Genomic DNA, 24,266 nt, shown 5'->3' with positions numbered 1-24,266 from the left:
ATGTTTCAGCTAAACAGCCCATTTATCAGCTTAAGCAATAAAAACCAACTGGTGGGAAAAAGCCAGTAAGGTTACTGACATGAGCCAGGAAAAACTATGACTATAACTAAATCTCTGAGAGGCACGTAGTGAGAAAAGGCCAAAATCTGTCTGCCTTGGCTCAGCTCCCTTCAGCCGCAGTGTGAGTTGTTGCCTCTGGGTGGCGCTGCAGGACGTCTAAACTAAACAGTGAAAGAACCAGGAACTCCTTTAACCCACAAAAGGAAACAGATTGCTTAATTTGCATGTGAAATGATGTAGAGTCTTGTTGCCTTTACAGTAACTGATGAGTAATTTGTATATGCTGACATCCTGTGTCCTGTGTCTCATCAGCTGATATTTGTCTGTATGGTATACTGTATGTTAATAGTGATTTGTTATGATGTTATTATCAACCCTGCTTTCAAACCCGAACTTTTCATTACAGGACAATAAAAACTGAACTGAATTCATCAGCATCAAGTCTAACAGGAACATGTTGACCGTGACTGCTGGACGAACACACAACTCATTCATTCTTTCTGGTTATGAGCTGGTTATTCTCCCAGTTTAAGAGAAAAAAAACTGTTGCTGCCTCGTTTTACAGCCAAGGAGCCTGAACTAGAAAAAGGTAGAAAGGAAAAACAAGCTCAGCTACTTCTGGAGGCTGAGAGTTGCTCTAAGAAATCGTCTTCACTGGTAGAGAAAAAGTGACGTGTTTCAGCAGAAAGTTTTCATCAGAACAGAGACAGAGAGACAACAGATCTAAAATACTTTTCCAAAATGGCACCCTTAGTGGACTTAGACCAATCAATAAATAGGTCACAGGTAAACAGTCAATGCCTAGGAGTCAACAATCAATCTTTAAGAACCTATAAAAAAAAAAATTCACATTAAAATCCTCATTCATACCATTAGAGCACAGACTTTTAAAATGAAAATGGTCAGAAATGCCTCTCTCTCCTTCTCCTAATGGCATTTGCATCAAGCCAAGCCAAGCCAAGAGAAATACTCTAAATACCAATAAAGATGTTTTTTTTTGGAACATCCATCGGCCTCTAAGAGCAGCTGACTTTCTTCTGCCTTTCTCCCCAAGTTGTCAAGCCCTTCACCCCCTCTCCACTTTGTCTTTCTCTATGGTTTTTTTGAGCTGATTTTTGTAATCTGCTGCAGCTCCTTGCCTTCAGTATGGAGTTGTCCTGCCGTGTGTTCTTGGTGTCGTATCCCTCCAGCAGACAGCAGCGCACGGTGGAGCCAGAGCCAGCAAACTCCGCCATGTTGAGGTCTGTGAAGCCCAGCTGAGGGTGAAAACACAAGCAGTTTGACTCGAGTCATTATAGACTTCCTAATGCAGGGGGTTCAGAAATCGAGGCTGTCTGCACGCGGTCTGATGGCTTTCAGGGCGGGCGAAAGTCGTTGGTGGTAGATTTTTACTTTCACATTTTAAGCATTTAGCTGATGCCCCTATCCAGAGTGTCTTGTACACTTCTGACAGGTCACACAGCTGTTGGTAGATGCATGTTATGTTGTGGGGACTGAATCTGTGATCTTGCGGTTAAGAGAGAAGTCTCTGCAACTACCAGTCCAGCATGCCTTTTTTAACCCACTTCAAATAACCAGCCAGATATCTTTTCATTTATTTCAGTTTAATGATTGATTTAAGATTAAGAGGGTCTTGATCCTGGAGGGATAGCTATGCCTATTCATTAAAAACTGGAGAGGAAGGGCGGAAAAGGACTCAGGAAGCCGGACGGCCCACGTGAACTAAGACACTTGTGTCTCCTAAAACTTTTACATCATAATGTGACTAAATTAGGGGTAGTTGATATGAAAAAGGTTGAGAATCACTGACCTAGGAGTCTGAAACATCTTTTTCCCCGAAAACAAACCTCGCCGTCTCTTGTGATGTAGAACGTGCAGTCGTCAGTATAACTATTTTGATGTTTTTTTGAGTAACTGTGCAGCTCTGTCGACCAAAAAGAAAATTGCTCCCATTCTTTGTTCTCCGGGTTTCCTTTCCTGTAGCAGCTACCGTTTTCGGAGGTGTGTACTTAAGGAAACCAACTTCCAAGGAGGGAAGCGGGGATATATTTAGCTGAAGGAAATCTAAATGGAGAATGGGAGAAAACAGGAGGAAACGGTTCCTGTCGGGCAACAACCTCAGCGGATCAACAGAGCTTCATCTTCATGGAGGGGGGACCGGCCTTGTAAATTCACTCGTGAGGAATTTGACGAATCCATCACAGACTCTTAGGGTTCGGGGAAGAGAGGTGTTGGCAGGATGTTTTGCAGATTCCCGGCAAATGTGAACGCAAGGCGGACAGGTTTATGATATATGTGCGTGCCAGCGTGGTCACATGCTGGTCAAAGTGCTGTGAGAAATGCTAATGTTTAGACGCCATGTCATTCATGTTTACAAGTACTGACATAAGCACATCCGTAACTGTTTCTATGTGTTTATGAACGTGTGGGGTGAGTTCTAACGAGCTCTTACCTTCGTATATGCTTTTCCTCCTTTGAGTTCCTGCAGGGAAAACAGGAAGAGAGTTATGAATCCAGGGCAGATCCCACTGATCCACCGTTATATTACAGAGGCTTCCAATTACAGGGCTGCAAGTACAGGGCTCAAATTACAGCTCAAATTACAGGACTACGACCAAACTCATGGTCCCTGTGTAGTTCAGCGGGTGGAGCGAGGCACTAAGGTGGCGTTCACATGTCTAGAAACCCTTTGAAGCAGTTTGTACATATTTCATTGGCTGATAAAGTCCATTAGCATATGAAGTTTACCTGCGCTCCGTCAAAAGTTTAACAAGGCTCAACATACTGAAGTGAGTTTGTGATATTTTAACACACTAATGGGGATCCAAATAAACAATAGGTCTCATTGAAATACAGGGGATATTTTCAGTTTTTTGACACATCACAAACGCTCATGTGAACAGGCCGAATACTGCCAGGTTAAAAGTATAATATGCACTCATGGTACTGTAAGGCACTTGGATTAAAGCATTCGCAAAATAGATTATTTGGAAAGATACAGAGGCTTTGCAGTTTAATCACAAATCTCCACATCTGGCACCATCACGGAGGCCCACTGGAGAATTGTCTGTGCACAAATAATGTCCAATTATATAAGAACCAGACTAGAATCAGAGAGCTAGCTGACGCAGCTTGTTGTGGTGTGGCTGTCGATCCATTCAGTAACGTTCTCAGTAAAAGTGAATAGTGTGATAAGGTGGATTTGTTTCCAAATGTAGGTTACTGTGACACATTAAACTGTCTTGTCTTTAGCCCTAGTCTCTACTCCAAAACATGAAGAGTTGTCAGATGGATCAGTGATGAAATGATCAATTCCCATTTAAACAGCACAGAAATGTCTATTCAGTTCTGCTGAGACGGACTAATGCTATCAGCAGAAATACAGACAAGCAGATGCAAGCAAGAAAACAGACGGATGTGATGTTCACAGACACAGATGTCCAGTGTTCAGACAGCAGCCAAGCAAATTCAATCTGATTTTTACTAATCTACTTTTAGATTAGTAATTTGTAATCAGTAATTTCCTTTGATCGAGCACACATAGAAGAAATCTCTGAAGGTCTTGTACCTTCCTGACGGACACCCTGCAGACAGAGGGGTCCAGGACTCCGGTGTGGGGGTTGGCGCTCATCTTACACACAAAGTTAAACCTCTTCCTCCAGCGAACACAGTTTTCCTGAACCTCCTCTCTGTCGGGACAAAAAGATAAGACAGTAGAAACACATTAATCTCAGTTTTAATACTTGGTACATGCCATCTTGCTTGGTGTACTCTTACGCTTCCAACACATTTCAAAACGCTGTGCCATTTCCACACACGCATTTGTTGACGTGCAGATTTTGGTTAATGATAATTATGATTCATGGTGATAGTGGCTGAGGCAATAAGACAATGAAGTTGAAGTCAATGAAGTTGCTTCACTCTCAATCATAATATGTGAAATGGCTGCGGGTTTACAACAACATAGAAATAACATAAAAAGTGTATTTATATGTGTACCAGGACTAAACAACAATATCTCTTCCCATACTTTTCCTTTTTTTACACAAGTCCCAAAGTTATCAAGACTTGGCAAAATACCAAATTCATTCGCCATATTTCCTGGCTTATGAATAACACATTTTTTCCAGTTATGTCATCGCTGTCTCACAGCCCCATGATCAATTTGTCCAGTGTGGACCCAAATCATCAGTGCAATGCTGAGAGAACTGGTGACATTTTGGTTACAGGATGGTAGGGCACCGGTTCCAATTTAGTCCCAGTTCCAAATTGCCTAATTCACTGGAATCAATAAAACACCGCACTAATGATTCCTCTTATTGGTCATTAAGCGTTTTGAACGTAGTTGTTCTCTCAAGTAAGGCGTTATGCCAAATGTGCCTTAGCTGTTTTGAGAAGTAATTCTGAGACAAAAGTAGCTCTACACAGCAATGTCTTTCTTGAGTAATAAAACAAAGTTAACTCCACTACAGCTGTATGTATGTACGGTATGTCTTTTACCCCTGAAAATGTATACAGTGGGAATCAATAAGGGAATCGATAAAGAATCAAATCGATAAGAACAATCGAAAATGGCACCGGAATCGGTAAAATCCTAACGATACCCAAACCTACAGGATGGTCTCTCGAACCTCTGGGCCGAGCTTTCTCACAGCCTCTAATGAAAGGACATAACCGACGTCAAAACCTGACTTTTACCTCAAGCTTTACTGACTGTCGAGGAAACTGTGTACAATGGCCTACAGGCTTCTGTGAAAACAGAGTTTGCGTTGCAGAAATGCCAGTGGAAAACGTTAAGTATCTGTGCATCCTGGGAACTGGGTGGGAAGGCAGCAGTCGGTGTAAAAACAGGACTGGGTCATTGATCTATTTGTTCCTGAAAACAAAAGCGTCTGTGACTGGCAGTTACACAAATTCCCAAGAAATGTCATAGAAACTGGAGGAGGAACGTGTCTCAAGGTTTGCACGTTAACGGCCATTTTGCTCAATACTGCGATTGTGACATGTGTTGTGTTGCATAGACACAGGATGTCCGTCACAATAAAAGTTTTTTTTCTGCAGCCCGATGTGTCATCAATAAAAGTAGACATACACTAATTTTCCATTTCAGAGCATAATGTGTATACATTTGGTGCAACTTCTCCATTCTTCTTTTCAACATTTCAAAGCCAAGTATGAGTTCTTTAATCTGATATCGCACAACAATACACATTTTATGTAGCTCTGACCCAAAGTCATTTCATGTACTGGGATTTTTGTTTGTGTGAAGCATAATCTTCAATGATAGAGTAATAAGGTCTAGTTGACAGTCAAATCAGCTTAAACGATTTTGAACACCGACTACAATTTTCAAATCCAAGTCAAGAAATGAAGGCCTGGAAAAGTCTGTAATTTTGAAAAGGAAAATTGGTAGGAACCTTGTTTGAAGTTCTATTCCAAAGCGCTACATATCAATTATGGGAAAAAATGATTACAAAATCATTATATGAAATGTAGCATTCATTATCGCTAAGTATTGAGGAATCCAGTCTGCAAAGTGCTATGATTTGGTCAACCAAAGACTTCAGTTAAATGCTATTCTCTAAAGAGCAGTATAATTTGTTATAATGTGCTATCAGTCATGTTGTGAAAGCGTAGGAGTCGTGTTTCCCCCCCCGATGGCTCATTTTGGAACTAAACTCTTTCATTGGTTTCTGTCCCATACCATGCTGGGGAGTGGTGGGTCATCTGCACAGCCAAATGTCTCTGTCTGGAGTCACTTAAACTGTGTGACGCTTCTTAATTACACTAAATATATCATGGTGAGCTCGTCCTGTGCACAGCGCTGCATGGTGGGGTTTGACAGCGTATCAGATACAAGGCGTCAAGTTTTATTAAAAGATAACTTTTTTGTAATGTGAACTGATCCGCATGTTGTTTCCATGTAGCTGCTTTGGAACTTCCTTAAGAAAAGTACAACAACACTGAAATCTCCCCGAAGGAACGGTCTCTCATCGTCCACACTCAGATCACAAAGATCAGATCACAAAGTTGGAGAGACGTTTGATGGAAGAACTGTGTAAGGATTTTCATAACCCCAAAAATAAAATCAAAATAAACTGGACTTCAGAACCAACGCTGGAGACAATGTGGTCACTTATTGGCAGATCACACCCACATCTTCTGGTCCTGTCCCATCTTGCAGGCTTTCTGGGCTGATGTCCAAGCCGCCACTAAGAGTACATTAGGATTTGTTATTGAGTTCACTTGTCTCTCTCTCTCTCTACTTAGGAAACATATCTAAGGAACTGGATATCAGAGACAGATATTTACTAAAAATTCTCATGGTAGCAAGCAAGAAGGCAATCATAACACGCTGGCTTCTTAAAGAGCCTCCCACCCTGAACCAATGGATAGATATTGTAAACAGCACATACAGTATGGAACGTATGACATTCAGTTTAAGATTACAGAAAGAAAGGGGAGAAGAGTACTGGACTAAATGGGATACATACCTGTCTAACAAAGAGTCTGACAACTGAAACTATAGTAAATGCAATTATGAAACACAAAAGCCAATGTGAATGAAAGTGTACCATTCTATGACTAACAACTCCTATGTACATCATCCAATGTAACTGAGTGACCTCATGTTTACTGTGTAATAAAACTGAAAAAATAAAGTATAAAAAAACACAAATATATCTATCACTACACACTAAGGCTACACTCTCCTACACTGATATCTCCCTTGACTCATTTTAAGGGGATTTTGCATGAATTAAGGGGTGAATTAATGTAAATGTAAGGTTATTTTAAGGGATTACTGGTTCGTAGAGCAGGTTGACGTGAATAAATCGGCTTCCTGAATGTAAAAAAAAAACAACACACACCAGAAAAGTATTCAAAAATTGATTAGTATTGGATGAGCTGTTCTTGTACTTTGGTGTTGGCTAATGTCGGCCATTTTTCATGCTGTCTGAGGATGAAAACAAAGAAAAATACTTGACAATATTCAAATATATAAAGCCTTATTAATTATTATTATTATTATTATTATTATTATTATTATTATTATTAGTAGTAGTAGTAGTAGTAGTAGTAGTAGTAGTAGTAGTAGTAGTAGTAGTAGTAGTAGTAGTAGTAGTAGTAGTAGTATTAGTAGTAGTAGTAGTAGTAGTATTAGTAGCAGTAGTAGTAGTACATTATCATTATTAGCATTATCTACATCTTTATTTCAGTATAACTATAAGTATTATCTCAATGTCATTATTTCAGTCAGTGTACATGAGGCAGTTTGAATATATGTTCTCATGTAACACAGAAGACATGGGGTGTGAACGACATGTTTAACACACAAGAACACACACTTACTTTTCACACACACACACACACACACACACACACCATAGTGCAAACTAGTGGCAGCTGCTCCCAACACTCCCCTCCCCCTCTTCTTATTCACCATTTTCTATCTCTCCCCAACGTGCTGCATGTTTTCTTCACCTTTATTTCCTCCCTCCTTTCTCTTCCTCAAACCAATTTTAATTATTTTTCTCAGTACTCCGAGACAAACATCTTTAATAAGGAGAATTAGTCAAAGCCGAGCTACTTCCACATTCTCTCATTCATTTGGGTTGTGCTTGGTTGTGAAAGCTCTGTATGTCTGTATATGTTTGCAGATGTCATGTTGTTCAGTAAAATTAAACCCAATATATTCATGATTTTTATAGGTCCTAGTTTTTTATTTCTATTACAGATTATGTAAGCAATAACAATAACTCCTAAACTTTAATAGTACACATAATGTGCCTGCACATTAGAGAGGCCGACCGAATTTTACTGGCACCAATTATTACTGAAAGGCTTTGAAAAATTCAGTACCAGTTTTCGGTTCCAATGACGTTAAATCACGAACACACACACAATGCATTGACTTCTACGCTCTTAATCTGAAAAGACGGAAGATAGATGTGTCTGCTCATCCCCAAAGCAACCGGCATACAAACACACCCACTGCTGTACTGAGGATCTGGGGCCGGATTCACAAAATCCTCTTAAGAAAAAAAATCTTCTCAAGTGCCATTTTTTTCTTAACTTTAGTCTTTAGAAAAAGAATAGGAAAAAATGCTATTCTCAAAAACAGTTCTTATATATTTTCTTAACTTTCTTCTTATGTTTCTTCCTAAGAAAAAACTTATGAATAAATGGTATTCTTGAAATGAAAGTTCTCAAATTTGTTCTTGATTTTTTTCTTAACTTTAAGACGGCCCTTCACCTGTCTTAAAATTCCTACAGTGAAAAGGTAAGCCTCTAATATAATATATTTAAACACATTTTAGACAAGTAGGTTATAGTTCAAAGTCTTCATAGGTTCCCCTACACCTAACATTAAGATGAACATTTATTGTAAAGCTTTATTTGGTGTAGGGCCTCTGTCTCATGTCTGTTGAAAATAAGCTTTACAAATTTTACAGTTACCAACAGCAACCAATGTTTAAATCTTTGCTCTAGTTGCCCTAAATAGCTTTTTCCCCAATTGTTTTGTAGATGGAAGCACTTTGGGTTGCCTCCTAGCCTTGTCTCCTAGCCTCCTAGCCTTGTCTCCTAGCCTCAATGGCAGTAAGCCTAAAGTTTATTAACCAGAATTAATTCAGGCTCTATTTTGAGAAGTTCTTAAGTTGGAAAATTTAAGAAATTCGTAAGAAATGAGATTGTTACTTAGAAAATTGAGGAATTGCACTTAAGAGCCTTCTTAAGAACTTCCTAAAATTTCCTCTTATGTCATTTCTTAAGAACTATCTTAAGAACACACTGGTGAATCCGGCCCCTGATCTGGTTTGGTTTGGTTATATTACCAGAAGGCAGATGATGACACGGCAAAATGCAACACGTGTGGCAAAAGAGTGGCTCGTACGCATGTAAGCAAAGCAAGTATAGAAATACAAGAACACACACACACACACACACACACACACACACACGCAGAGTTCTTATCAGGACTCCCATGCTATTGGCCCTGCAGTGTGCAGCGAGCAGGCAGCGTTCCCCAGCCACATTCCTCAGTCCAGATGGCTTTGTTCAGGCTCCATGGAAACCTCACACTCCTCAAATCCACACACACTCTGCCAGCAGCACAGAGGAGGAGGAGGAGGAGGAGGAGGAGGAGACGGGTCAGACCGCCGCTCTCTCTTTTCAGGGCGAGACGTTTTTGTAAGCCCTCTGTCGTTTTTTTATCTCACCTGCTGCAAAGTTAGTATTCCTTCCCTCCTTTTTTTTCCCTTGTAGTGTTTTCATCTTTGTGCCAACTCATTTGGGCAGGAGGCAGGAGGCCGGGGTGCAACATCTAACAGCAATCCCCTTTGTAGAGGCATCAGAAGAAAACTGTTTGGCTCCGTTCGCACTGCAGCTGATAGACTTTTTCCCCTCACAAGTGACTCAGATCTGAGGTTTTCTAATCGGTGTGAACAGCAAAAAGCCGCATGGAGTCACATTTATTCAATTCCCATCTGGAGCACATGGACATGTGGTATAAAATCAGATCCTGAGGCATGCGACCTACATGCGACTTGTATTTCAACACCCGTTGCCATGACAATAAGTAAACCTCCTACATCATTCACCTGATATAACTGAATTCTGGCAGAGTTAGCATGGAGGACGACAAGACACAGCGATGGAAAGAAAGACAAACAGCCGACTTGATTGGTATTTGGGGAGTCAAAACTCTCGGCATTCATTCCAAGCCTGACCGTCCTGCTAGATCAGCCTTTTAGGCTTGTGACCCCTTAAAACAAAGTGATGTCTACTCATGACCCCCATCACCGGCTGCAAATGCAGAGTGGTTCAACCAAACAATTCAACTGTTCAACCAAAACTGATTTTTTTCCTTTTCTACGATGATCTTATTTGATTAATCTGAAAACTGGTCAGTATTTCACAAGAAAAATAAGCAAAAATCAGAGAGAAATTTGATAAAAATAGACATGATAATACATTTGTATAGTTGAAATGTTATTTCCTACTCCATAAATCATATTGCGACCCCCCAAAATTATCTTGTGACCCCCTGGGGGGTCCCGAGGCTCAGGTTGAGAACCACTGTGCTAGGGGAATCCCTCTCTGTGTAGCTCTACCCAACATAACTTCCATGTTTTTTCTTAATAGTCATAATGTCAAACAGAAGAAAGAAGAAAGGAATGGTTGTTTTGACGTTATGAAGTTAAAGAAGTTATGAAGTTAAGATCTCTGAAAGTTTCTGAAAGTTTTATTATATCTTAAGTTGAGGGTCTGAGGTTGTGGGGCGTCATTTTCATTTATTGTTTTCATAATTTGGGCATTGTGAAGCTGATTGAGGCTGTAACAGTGTTCTGGCTAAAAGGGAAGATACTAGGACAGGGATTGAAGTTTCATGTCTGTTGTTTTTATATTAAGGTTGTCTTTGGATTTTTGTTGCTTGTTGTTTTAGAGGATTCTATAGATATCATGTGTTACTGTCTGTCCTGTTTTTCTGACATCAGGGACCATGTTGGAAATGAGTGTTCTCACTTTTACATGTTATCCCTTGGATTCATTGTCTTCTATATCCATTAATAAAATCAATCAATCAATCAAGCTGGCTATCCAAATAAACTTGACCTGACTTGTCCCCCCCCCCCCCCCCCTCAAAAAAAAAAATCAAATATGAGCAGCAATTTAGCACTGCGGTGTGAACGCAGCCTTAGCGCCCAGCAGTGGATTCTGGGTTACAGCAGGCCGAAGTGACAGAAGACAGACGCTGACTGGAGCGGCACGAACTCACAGCTCAGGCTTTACACAGAGAGCTCACATAAACAGACTGCTGCAGGCCCACATGAAACAGTCAAGTGCACACAAAGGCAGTCATTGTACTTCTGTTTCATGCATTTATCCTGCGTTAGTACTGCAGGCAATTCTTTCATGAACGTTACACAATTGATCCAAATTAATATAGTGTCTCTCAACCAACTAGAGACCGGATCGTTCTTTGTAAAACTTCCAACAGCTGAAAAGACAGCAGCAGCAAAACTGCAAAGACGTTTCCCCAAACAAATCCTCTTCAGGATGGAGCCAAAGTGCAGCAATGGTTCAGAAAACATGCAGTGAAAAGCAGAGGTGGGAAGTAATTAAGTACATTTACTCAAGTACTGTACTTACAATTTGGAGGTACTGGCACTTTATGTATTTCCATCTTGTGAGACTTTCTACTTTTTCCTCCACTACATTTATCTGCCAGCTGGAGTTACTAGTTACTTTGCAGAATAAGGTTTTACACGCAAAACATACGATAAGCTCATAAAATATGTTGCATTGTTAGAGTTTAAACTCCCCAACAGTATATGGAGCAGTTAGACCGACAACATTAAAATACTTCTTACAAGTTAATGCTTCAATAATTTAACTCTCTGAGAGAATTAGGACTTTAACTTTTGATACTTAAGTACATTTTACTGATAATACTTCTATACTTTTACTCAAGTATAATTTTGAATGCAGGACATTTACTTTTAATGGAGTAGTTCTCCATTATAGTGTTGCAACTTTTCCTTAAGTAAAGGATTTGAGTACATTTTCCACGACTGGTAAAAAGTGGGACTGGCAACATTGGTACCACTACGCTTCGTCATGCACGTGTACCATAGGGCAGTGGTTCTCAACGTGTGGTCCGGGGACTACCAGGGGTCCTTGAGGGGGGTTCCAGGGGGTCCCCAGCAAATAGATGAATTGTTAAACTTCAGTATTATATTTACAAGAAGTTAACACAATTAGAGAATGTAGAAGAATAACTGTTTTGATCATAGTTTCACTGTTATCTCTCTACCCAGAATTCCATGACTATCTGTATTAGTCATGGAATTCTGGACAAAATCATATCTGACAATAAAAATAATCTCAGATTTGGGTCTGAGAGACAAAATCTCATCAAATGGGGGTCTGTGTCCCAAATATATACAAAATTATGGGTCCTTTATATGAAAAAGGTTGAGAATCACTGCCATAGAGCACCAGGCCCCTAATTCCCTGTTAAAACCTTTCACCAAAAACAAAAACATCAGGAGGGAGGCAGTCCAAGTAGTGTTGAAATACAATTCCCCCAAGAGATGGAGTATTCTGTGTCCAAAAATCAGCTCAGTCCCAAACCCTGAAGCAAACCAAAAACACATCACATCATAAAAACAACACAAAACAAAACAGAGAGAAGAGCAGAAACAGATTTCCACCCAACTTGAGTTAGGAAGGGTGACTTTGAAAACAAGGCAATCCATGTGCATTTACTGATGTTCAGTGAGCGCAAAAGTAGAATATGCTTAAATTCCTACATCACTGACATTACAAGCACCGAATAGTAAGGAGACCAAGAGTCAAAGCCATATTTCCCCCGACAGGAGATACAATAAAATATTCCTGTGACCCTATAATAATCATGTCAGATTTAGAAGTGGTAGGAAAGTGAGTAAGAGTTGAGGAGTGAGGTAGAAAGGATTTAATACTACAAATTAATATGTCAGACAAGCCGATACTGGAGTGTGCAGAGGGAGGAAGTTTTGGGAGAGGAAGCTATGATTCAGATGAGAGAGGGAGGAGGACATGAAATATTCCTTGAAGAGATGAGTTTTCAGGTTACGAAGAAAGACGGGGAACGATGAAGCAAGATCATTCTACCACTGGAGAGCCAGGAGAGAGAAGAGTCAAGGCTGGATGGAGAGTTGACCGGGTTTACTGTGGGGAAAGGCCAAGTAAGGGCGCGTTCACACCAAGCGTGTTTACAGCGATTTTGTTGAACTCTGGAGCGTTTCTTGCTTTAGTTCGGTTCGTTTGTCCAGGTGAGAAAAATGCCATCTGAACTCTGGTGGCACCAAATAACGGCACCGAGACTCTCAGTCTTCTAACAAGAGAACTGTGGTGCGGTTCATTAGGATTGAGAACATAATCAAACCAACTACAGGAAACCATCCCAAAACACAAGGGATTATGGGTAGAAGGAGACGGATGTTGACATCTGATAGCCAGCAGCTCTTCATGCTTGGAAAGCCGAGCACAACAAAATCTGGATCACGCTTAGATAAAGTTACAGAGACTTGAATCAGATTCTGCTAAAAAAAATCTCTAACCTGCAGGATGACAGGTTACCAAATCTCTGTCCAATAAACAAGCTACTTGTGCGTTACGTGACATTTGTTTACAAGCCCTGGTTTGCTTGTAATTGGACAGTATGAACCTAAACAAACCAAATGCAAAAATGCAAGAACAAAGAACTTTTCCACCTTGGTTCGGACCAAAGAAAACCAACTTTTAGTGTGTAATTGCCCCCTAACAGTCAGCCAAACGTCTGAAATGAAAATGTAAAGTCTCCTCGTTGTCTCTCTGCTTTGAGTTGCCCCCTAAAGCACCCCAGCATGTGATGACTCAACATGTCAGCAATGCAGCAGTATGGGATCCTTATCTCCCATCCTGGCCGAGCGGCTCCTGGGGGCCGCGGCCGCAGCAGAAACACAAACAGCCGCCTGGCCGGGTCGCGGCGAGCGCTCAGATAAACAGCCTGGGAGCAGAGTGCTGAGGAAGCAGCCAGATCCTGCCAGGGGGGCCGTGACGTCAAGCCGGGCCCACCACGGGCAGCGGGGGCGGCCCGGCGGTTAGAGAGGACGTCCCGTACCCCGCAACCGGCAGTGTCCCTCAACAGCCACGTGTCATGGTGTAGAGGCCCTGGGCGAGGCACTGAAACGCCCGGTCTCTGAAATCCACTACCTGCTCATTCATTGAAAATCTCTCTGGAAAGGATCACTGGCTAAAATCCCTAAAATGTAGTAAACTAGTCCATACCCGGGGATGCGTGCACCATAACTCCGCGCAGACTTGCCAAAAATGCGCATAAACAGCGTAAATTTGGGAAAATGGAAAAATCAGCTTCGTCAGTCCCTGCCTATGCCAATGCTCAGTGCCCATGTGCAGTTTCAGATTGATTGGCCAACCCATTGAGGAGCAAAATGGAAGCAGACAGACAGACAAGAAAGAAAGACAGAGTTTTCCTCATTTTATAGTAGGATGGAACAAAAATATCAAATTTGAAATTTTTCCATCAAAATCCCACATCACCAAGATGCAGAGAGGATGCAGAGATGCTAAAAAATACAACAGGTTTGAACAATACAGGTGTTTGAAGGCTGATATTTTTGTATTGAAGCTGATATTTTGTAATGTCTTTAAATGTGACCATTTGCCAAAAAAGTATTCAGTGTTTCCCTGTTTCCCTGTGTTGTGGTCTTTGGTACCAGGTGATGTCACCTTCTCTGGAGTACATCATCACCTGGTGGTGGTGACATCACCTGGCACCAAAGATCAGCAGATGGCCAGTTCAGTACCTTACTTTTTAACTAGGCTTCACCACGGATTTGGTTGGGGTTTAGTTTAGTTTTTAAATGAAAGACCAATGTCGGTCTAACAAAAAACTAATTCACATTCATTCAGAAGTGGACAGGTAAAAGTCTCCATGAGCAAAACGCTATACCTGTTAACTCATTTTAAGTAAAGCTAAAATGCCCAAAATCTAAACGTCTTCCTCCCTCAACATGGTTACATGAAACTCAACGCCCGGCTCGGCCTCTGTGTTCATAGGGAGCCGCTCTAATCTAATCTCAAAGTGCTGCAATCCAAGTTATTCATTTATCAGGCGTACTGCGGCACTCCCATGCACAAGCCATGCACACCCAGCAATCAGCAGTTCACTTTACACGCAAGATGACTGAGGAGAGGAAAACACTGGGAACGGAGCCATTTAAACTGGAATTCAACCAAAAAATTTACTTTTAGGTTGTTAAATGAAGCATAGAGTTTTATCATGGTTGTAAATGCTCAGTCTAGGTGCAGGAAAATGGCTTTACTTTCATCCATTTCAGGTGGTGCAATTCAATGATATCATATAGAACAGAAATTTCTGTCATTTTGGGAGCTCAAAAACTCATAAAAACATCAGAAAACTACTTCAAAAATCAATTTCAATGGAATTCCCCTGTATGGAGGATGTTCATTTTGGAGTACCTGGCCAAAGACTAAAGCAGAAATGGCCAAATTACACCCCCGCCTCACACACACACACACACACGCTAACGCCTGGAAAAGTGCGATGAAAACAGGAAACAGCTGCTGAGAAGCCGCTCGTCCCGGTCAACCTCTCACTCTCCTCACACACTCAAACTCATTCCTCTCTGGACTCCTTCCTTCCTTTTCTCTCCGTCTACACTCATCTCTTCCATTCACACTCCCAAGTTTCAGCCGCTCCTACCTTTGAAGAGCTTGGCTCCATAAGGAGACATACTGTATATCGAACAGCTGAAAAAAGTGACTCATCTCACAAAAAGACTGATGGCACAAAACAAATAGCAGTACATTTGGACAACCAAGGTAGATTCAGGCCTTGGTTGACAAAATGTTGACACTTTTACAGAGTGGATCCTCTATATTCTACTGATACTGAATGATAAACCATGTGTACTGATTTTCAGAATTTGTTTTATTGGCCAAGAAAGTCCGAGTCAGTCTCAAGTCTAAATGTAGAACAACAAGTCAAGTCAGAACAAATCAAGAGTCCATTATCAATTTAATATCTTAAAGAAAACTAAATATCTAGGACTTTTCAATGCAATATGGTTTTAATAGGATAAAAACTTGGTAAGAGCATCATGAGTTTGATTTCTATAATCAGTTTCAACTTCAGGAAATTCAATCATTCCATACAAATTCACAAAACAGAATTTAAATTCAGTCGTCTGCTGGAACAAATCTCATCACTTTCAATCTGAGTCATTTACACAAACACAAGATCTCAAGTCAAGACTTTAGAAACCTTTTCAAGTCATCAGAGTACAAGTCAGAGTCGAGTCCCGAGTCACCAGAACCCAAGTCAAGTCAAGTCTCAAGTCTTCTCTTCATGCATCAAGTCAAGTCTCAAGCACTTAATCACCTCTGAAGAACTCGACTGTATGTCAGTAGGTGCAGGTGCAGATTCCAGCAGTAGAGTGCGGTTTTCCATTGTGGTGCAGCGGGGTCGCACCACAAAATACATATACTCTTGGAAATAAATTTGACCCCGTTACACTTCTGACGCAGCCATCTGTGTGTGTAAACCCCTCTCACTGTACACGTGGAAATACTGTGTGTGTGTGTGTGTGTGTGTGTGTGTGTGTGTGTGTTCCTGCACCGCCGAGGCCAAATCTGATGCCGAACAGGAAATGAACACAATCTGGCCACGCTGCCACATCAAACAGCCAACTCCGCTCGCAAAAAGCTCGCTCGCGTTCGACTCCTCCAGACTCCACTCTCCGTCTTCTCTCTTCACCTGAACACTCGTCTTTAAAAAAAAAAAAAATTTTTATATCCCCTCCTGAATCGCATCCTCCTCTCCCATCATCCTCCGATATGCTTTTTGTCCTTTCTACCTTTAAATCCTCAGCTCTTATTTCCTTTCCTAGCACTTCTCTATCATATGATCACAATAGGATTACAGGAATATTTTGTTCCATCTACAGTCGGGTTGCTCTGTCTCTCTTTACACCATTTACCACTGGCTGCTTGTAATATCGGCGATCTAGGAATTTCAGATTATTCGGCTGTTCCACTCACTGCAGCAGTATGGATAAGAACGTCAGCTAAATGCCTAAAGTATAATACATAAATGTCAACAAAAAGAGATGTGGCTGATAAAGCCTGAACTCACGCAGCAGTGTGATACAGTTTCCCCTGCCAAAAACACTAAAAAGACCATATGGTTCCTAATGCTGCACAGGGGAAAACACATTATCCATCGGCAAATCTGGAAGGAAGGCTGCAAAATAAAGAGCTGGGCTGGAGGGGGTTGTGTGGGTACTGGTGGATGTTTTTTCCCCCCAATGCCGATACTGTTTCTGATACTTCAAATTCAATAACAGTTCTCATATGATGCTTTGTGTAACATTTGCAACACGTCATCTGCATTCCTACTGATTTCCCCAGTACAAGTTTCCATAAACAACCTGACTTCTCATTTAAAGAATCCAATATTTTTTTTTAGGGTTATTAAATCCCTTTCTGTACATTTTGATGCCTTAAAAATCAATGCTGATACCAAAAACCAGTGGTGGACAGTAACTAAGTACATTAACTCAAGTACTGTACTTGAGTACTTGTACTTTACTTGAGTATTTCTATTTGATGCTACTTTATACTTCCACTCCACCACATTTCAGAGGGAAATATTGTACTTTCTACTCCACTACATTTATTTGACAGCTTCAGTTACTTTTCAGATGGAGATTTGACTCAATGGATAACATAACAAGCTTTTAAAATACAACACATTGTTACAGATTAAACCAGTGGTTTCCAACCTTTTTGGCTTTTGACGTCTTACAAAAAGCAGTGTGTAGTCGGGTCACATTTCAGATGTCTATGAGTTGTTAACAGCTCCACCAAATAGTGATTTTTCCCTCTAAACCTCACATGGTTTCATTTCAATAAATGTTCAAATGATCCAATATTTCAGCAAAAATTTGAAGATTAGAGAAAATTCACGACCCCTCAGATTTATCTGGTGACCCTTTGGAGGGGCCCAACCCCTAGGTTGGGAACCACTGGACTAAACTAGCTAAAATATCAGTCAGAGGGACCAAACCACTACTTTTACTTTAATACTTTAACTACACTTTGCTGCTAATATTTATGTACTTTTACTTAAGTAGGATTTTTCATGCAGGACTTTTACTTGTAATGGAGTATTTTTTACATTGCTCTATTGGTACTTTTACTTAAGTAAAGGATCAGATTATTGCTTCCACCACTGCCAAAAACTAGTGTGGTACTGATATATATGATATTTTTGTCAGTACCGAGCTCTAGTAGGGAGAGCTATTCAGGGTGTGGAGAACAGGCTTTGAGTGATGTGGGATTTTGAAGGCCGGTATCAGTGCAGGACAAGTGTCGGACGGTCACATTTGCAGCATGTGATCCCGTCTACATGCAGACGTGGAGCCGGTGGGACTCGGCAGCACGGTCCGCTGGACAGCCTCCATGTTAATTCCCCCGACTGTTCCAGACCCACAACAAGGCAGACGGGGGGACAAAGCCGGGGTTTGTGCAGCGTCCCGGGACTGTGTGACATAACACTGACCTCTGTCCGCCGCAGAGGGACCGCCCCGCGCCGTCCCGTCCCTCCGTTTCTGAGAAGCCCTTGTGTTCCGCTTTTTACAGAGACGGACAGAGATATGGATGATAACTCAGAGAGGAATCTGAGCCGTTATGTAAGCTTCACATCGCTGTCCTGCCTTTCAATCTCCCATGTTGTTCCTCCCCAGATTGGAGCTTTAGATATACAGATAGTTCTCAGAGGAAGAGCTGCTCTGCAGGCAGAAATAATCTCATTGGTCGAGTTAAACATACATGGGCGGAGCCAAACTGGCAAACTGGCTAACTGCCTAACTGGCAAACTGTAATGACAAAAGAGGAACTGTGGTTAAAATAGAAGTAACGTTAGACTAGAGCTGGGCAATATTCGATTATTATTTCTTATCGTCTATCAATAGAAGCATATCATGATGAAATAATGATATTGAGTTCTCGTGAGACGCAATTCTGTTGTCAAAAATCTGTTGTTGAAATCTCTCACAAAATGATATCTGAAACGACTTAGAGAATACTATTTCAAAATCAGAGTTTCATTGTACTTTTATTCCCATGCAGTCAATGTGATGAACATGAATTTGATTATGTAACACGATTTTGCCTATGTATCTATATCGGTATATATCAATATTGAAATAATTTCTTGGATTACCGTGGTAATTGTGTCAATATTGCCCCACCCTATGTTAGACTAAGGAGGAAGCTAATATCATGAAGCCTAGCGCTCTGCTACTAACAGAAAAAACTACAATCTATCCATACTAAGTTATCTAGGTTAGCTAGTTAGCTAGCTGACCTTCAAGTTCAAACTAGCCATACTAGCCTATAGCTAGCTAGGTAAGCTAGTTAGCTAGCTGCTGAATGTCATGGTCATAAAGAAATGAAAACATAAGTCATTACCATTTATATTCTTTATTTATATTTTGGCCAGAGTTCCATCTTTGCTGTTTAAGTTTGCCAGTTAGCCAACTTGCACTCTGTAAAACTTTCTCTTAGGCTCCGCCCACTGAGGCTTAACTGAACCAATCAGATTATTTCTGCCTCCGGAGCAGCTCTGCCTCTCTGAGAAATGTTTGTACAGCTAAAACTCCAATCTGCTATTTCTCACTGATGACAGGCATTAAAACGGAAACATCCGCTGACAAGCCATCGCGGTTAGGATTATCACGATCTGCCAGTTTGTTTACTTTCCCTTTCAAAGGCCGATACGCTCCGTCAGGACGACAGGGAGGTCGACCGGCTACAGAGAACAAGATCTGTCAGCTGGTGAAGACCCAGAGGAACGGCTCTCCCACGCAGGCGTCCGTCAGCTCTGGGTCCTGAACTTCAACAAGCTCGTTTGAACACGTAGGGGTGTGGTGAAGTGCCGATAAAAAGGGAAAAAACAGGCCGACTTTAGTGGGTTTTTTGAGCCAGAACACGGATTCCTCTCCCTGGTCTGAAGCCGCTTTCCCTCCTGAGGTCGGAGTTTAACGCCACACACCCTGAGAAAACTAAAGGCCTGAAAAAAGTAGGGCATCCTTTTCTTCCCCAGGGCCAGATCAAATGCCAAACCTCTAAACAAACCTCTGAGCAAAGGCTAGCAGTGATTCCCCGACAATAAAGCACTTAGCCAGCCTACAAAATAATAGCCTGTGTTGTTTTACAAGTTGAGAGGTTAGTGCAGTTGGTCAGTGAGAGAGAGAGAGAGAGGGAGGGAGGGAGGGAGGGAGAGAGAGAGAGAGAGAGACAGAAAGAGACAGGGAGAGAGAGGGAGAGAGAGAGAGAGAAAGAGACAGGGAGAGCGAGGGAGAGACAGAGCGAATGAGACAGGGAGAGAGAAAGAGATAGAAATAGAGGAGAGACAGAGCGAAAGAGACAGGGAGAGAGAGACAGAGAGAGAGAGAAAGAGAAAGAGATAGAAATAAAGGAGAGAGAGACAGAGCGAAAGAGACAGGGAGAGACACACAGAGACAGAGAGAGAGAGAGAGAAAGAGATAGAAATAGAGAGGGAGAGAGAGACAGGGAGAGAGATAGTGAGAGAGACAGGGACAGGGAGAGAGAGAGAGACAGAGAGAAAGAGATAGAAATAGAGAAGGAGAGAGAGACAGAGCGAAAGAGACAGAGAGGGAGAGAGAGAGAGAGAGACAGAGAGAGAGAGAGAGAGAAAGAGATAGAAATACAGAAGGAGAGAGAGACAGAGAGAAAGAGACAGGGAGAGAGAGGGAGAGAGATAGTGAGAGAGACAGGGACAGGGAGAGAGAGAGAGAGACAGAGAGAAAGATAGAAATAGAGAAGGAGAGAGAGACAGAGCGAAAGAGACAGAGAGAGGGAGAGAGAGAGAGAGAAAGAGATAGAAATAGAGGAGAGAGAGAGAGAGAGAGAGAGAGAGAGAGAGAGAGAGAGAGAGAGAGAGAGAGAGAGAGATAGAAATACAGAAGGAGAGAGAGACAGAAAGAAAGAGACAAGGAGAGAGAGAGAGAGAGAGAGAGTAGCAAGGCAGTCTTTGTGCTCCAGCCAGGGGCAAAAGAAAGGGAGAGGCATTGACGTATGGAAATAAAAAACTGTCAAAATACGCTTCATTTGTACTAGAAGACATGTGAGGCTGTAACATGACTTGCAAAGTTGTGCCACTTGTGACTGGAGGACATTTTGTACATCTGTGTTACAGGTTCACAAGTCCTCACCCATCTTCTAGTACAAAGAACAACTTATTGTGGCAGTTTTTTTTTTATTCCCATAACGGGGTTACGAGCGTGACAGTGCCTCATCACACCCACTGTGTCCTATTCATAGTATTCCCATAATGTCACATGTATTTCTTACCAATACTGGGCTTCACCATACACACAGCTCACTGGCTCTAGCTGTCATCTGATTATAACCAGAGGTGAGGACTCGAGTCACATGGCTTGGACTCGAGTCACAGTTTTTAATTGCTTGAGACTTGACTTGATGCATGAAGAGAAGACTTGAGACTTGACTTTGGACTTGACTTTGATGACTTGAAAAGGTTTCTAAAGTCTTGACTTGAGATCTTGTGTTTGTGTAAATGACTCAGATTGAAAGTGATGAGATTTGTTCCAGCAGACGACTGAATTTAAATTCTGTTTTCTGAATTTGTTTTCTGAGTTTTTATCCTATTAAAACCATATTGCACTGAAAAGTCCTAGATATTTCGTTTTCTTTAAGATATTAAATTGATACTGGACTCTGGATTTGTTCTGACTTGACTTGCTGTTCTACATTTAGACTTGAGACTTGACATTAATGACTTGGACTTGACTTGGTAATCTACATCAGAATCAGAATCAGATTTAGACTTGGGACTTGACTTGAGACTTGTGCCTCTAGACTTGAGACTGACTTGGGACTCGAGCAAAGTTGACTTGATCACACCTCTATAATCACCTGTTAATTTCTTACAATCACCTGTTATTGTCCTACCAATACGGCTGTGCGGTGACAAAACCGAATACTATGAATATGAACTATAAACCTGATGCCAACTCACAAGTGCAAAAAGCACAAGAGACATCTGACGTGTCATAGGTGAGTGAAATAATCTCATGTTGTAAACTGAAGACGACTCGCTCTGCAAGGAGGAACTATAGAGAAGAGAAGAAGTTTGTTTCCGTATGGAGGTTTGGGAGGAAACTGGTGTTTTGTGGCGTGAACCAGGAGACGAAGAGGCCGTCTTCACTGTCTCCATCCCACCTCAGTGTCATTTCATCACAAGTTACAGGTTTCCTCTCTGCAGATAAACGGCACTAAAGCCACTGCATTTCACGGCACTTAATCAAAAAGGGTGTATTGGTGGGTTTATGAGCTGATAAACAAGATAGTTTGATCACTGTGAGATGACTCGAGAGGTTTTGTCATGTCTCGTCTGGTGCTGCAGTGTAACAACACCCTGCATTTAAATCTGACTCAGTCTTTCATTAACCATGGGCGACACTTTGTATCCATTTGTAGAAACTTTGATGTCTAAACAGCCATGCCACCCAAACTGAAAAACTGTAAACCAACACAGCTTTAAATCCTTTACAACCCTAAAGATAATGAACTACAGTGATCCTATAACAGATTTTACAAGGCTAATATACAAATGTAAAACCAAACTTCTAAGCCCCAATGGCATTATTACAGTGACACTGTAAGGAGACTAGAAAAAATACCATAAAACTTACTATTGAGTACCACAGACACAGTTTAAGACCCTATTGGGATATTATAATGATACCATAGGAGAAGTAAAAACACCATAGAGTCCTATAATATTACTATGGAGTACCACAGACACTAAGAGTCACTATAGGAATATTATAGATACCATAAAAGATGAAATATACTATTATAAAGTACCTAAATTCACTATAAAGTAACACAAACACACTGTAAGTTCCTAAAGGAATAATTTAGGAATATTTAAGTGACTTTTTTAGATAAGAAAACATTGCCAGATTACATTAATATGTAGCATACTGCAAAAAAAAAAAAAAAAAAAAAAAACCCTTTAAAATTTCTCTTAAAGGCGTCACACGTTGTATGAAGTGATGTTAGCTGAGTGTCTCGTCATGTTTTACCTGGAGGAAGTTGCAGCGAAATCCCCGTCCCTCAGCCGCAGCTTGCAGAACAAAACTCCGTTGACAAAAGGCACAGCGGTCAGCTCCTCCAGGGTCAGCTGCGTCTGGAACTTGAATTTCTTCTTTTTCACGAAGAAAGCCATAGTTTGCCCTCTGCTCTAGCATAAAACACGGCCGAAAGTAACGGGAGGAACCGCAGTAACGGAAAGTGGAAATGAAACGTCCCTGTTGTTGTTGTCGTTGTTGTTGTTGTTGTTGTTGTTGTTACTGCGTATCTTCATCCGAACTCCTCTTCACAGATGATTCGGCACAGAAATCTGCGAACAAGTGAAGTAACGTTATTTTGGTTTGTAAGAGGATTAAACCTCAGAATATGTTGAATGTATGTGATTTAAAAAGTAAGAGAAGGCCTACCTGGAGACATTTCGGGGCCTGGAGGTTTCAGCAGGAGCGGTTCGACAACATAAAATGACAGAACAAGACTTCACCTCCTTTTCTTTCGGTGCCGAGGGGAAGTTTGGACCAACTGTGTCAAGCTCACCAGGAATATGTCATGCGATTTCCGGTTTATTCTTTTCAGAGTAAAAGTCGCACTCACACAGAGCCAATAAAGTACACTTTAGTAGAAGAAAAATAACGGTGTAAAAATCTAAGTTTAAGTAAAAGTAAAAATGTAGCTCATTTAAAATTTAAGTGTGTAAAGTGAAAGTTACTCACTTTTTTTTAACCACCAAAGTGAACATAGTTAGGTTACATGTGATTTTTTCTATGCATTTCTAAAAGGATGAAAAGACAGAGTTGATACCAGATTCTATTGACTGGGGAAAACGTTGTATAAATTCGTGTATAAAAGTGTATAAATTAAGTAAAGCCAGATTATTATTCACTTCTCTGCTGACTGACTGGTCACTGCAAATATTGTATTCTGTGTGAAACCGCATTAATTCAGACTTTTTACAATTCCATTTGGACAGAGTAACCAGCAAAATGAAGGTAATAACAAAAGGCTACTAATTTCTGACAATGTATTTTGTCACTTACTATATCTGAATGAAACAAACAAGTCTGAATTCATGTGGTTTCACTTGGTCTGAATGGAAGAAAAACGAGGAAATTGTAAAAGGTGTGAAAACTTTTGATATCATTATATATAGGGACGCCAAAAATAAACAAAGATATAGTCACTCACAAAACGTGTACAAGGCTGTACAATTACGTGGCACCACAGAAATGCCAATTTGCCTTATTTTGAAACACATTTTGCGATTTTATTTTGAAGGCAAAATCGATTAACTTCCGGTATCATCCTGGCTATCTCGAGCACGCTTGACGCCGCTCTTTGGACCCAGATGATTTGCTGCCTCCCCATGTTGATAAAACGCCCCCATGTGGCCATAATGTGCACTACTGATCACACTGATGCTGCCTTCATGGTCTCCTGGTACTCTCCACTTTTCTACTTCCAAAATTGCACATACTTGTTGGCATTCAAGC

General features: G+C 41.1%; 1 protein-coding gene across 1 annotated transcript in view; it reads right to left on the bottom strand.

Annotated features, from left to right (window-relative positions):
- LOC139638394 (early estrogen-induced gene 1 protein-like) overlaps positions 1–23,275 on the bottom strand; it is a 38,421-nt gene extending 15,146 nt beyond the window's left edge. The window contains exons 1-5 of the mRNA XM_071512522.1: positions 23,187–23,275; positions 22,773–23,089; positions 3,629–3,749; positions 2,513–2,542; positions 1,200–1,316 (exon numbers count right to left, since the gene is read on the bottom strand). Of these exons, the coding sequence (XP_071368623.1) occupies positions 1,200–1,316; positions 2,513–2,542; positions 3,629–3,749; positions 22,773–22,915 (411 nt within the window). The 5' untranslated portion in view covers positions 22,916–23,089; positions 23,187–23,275. The remainder of the gene's footprint in view (positions 1–1,199; positions 1,317–2,512; positions 2,543–3,628; positions 3,750–22,772; positions 23,090–23,186) is intronic.
- Positions 23,276–24,266: the final 991 nt, after the last annotated feature.

Source organism: Centroberyx affinis, unplaced genomic scaffold (assembly GCF_046629955.1).
Source record: "Centroberyx affinis isolate AG114_WGS23_722 - 3 ecotype Tasmania unplaced genomic scaffold, CSIRO-AGI_Caff_v1 ptg006330l_1, whole genome shotgun sequence".
In the NCBI taxonomy this organism is placed as follows: domain Eukaryota; kingdom Metazoa; phylum Chordata; class Actinopteri; order Beryciformes; family Berycidae; genus Centroberyx; species Centroberyx affinis.
This window is presented reverse-complemented; position numbering and strand designations above follow the sequence as displayed.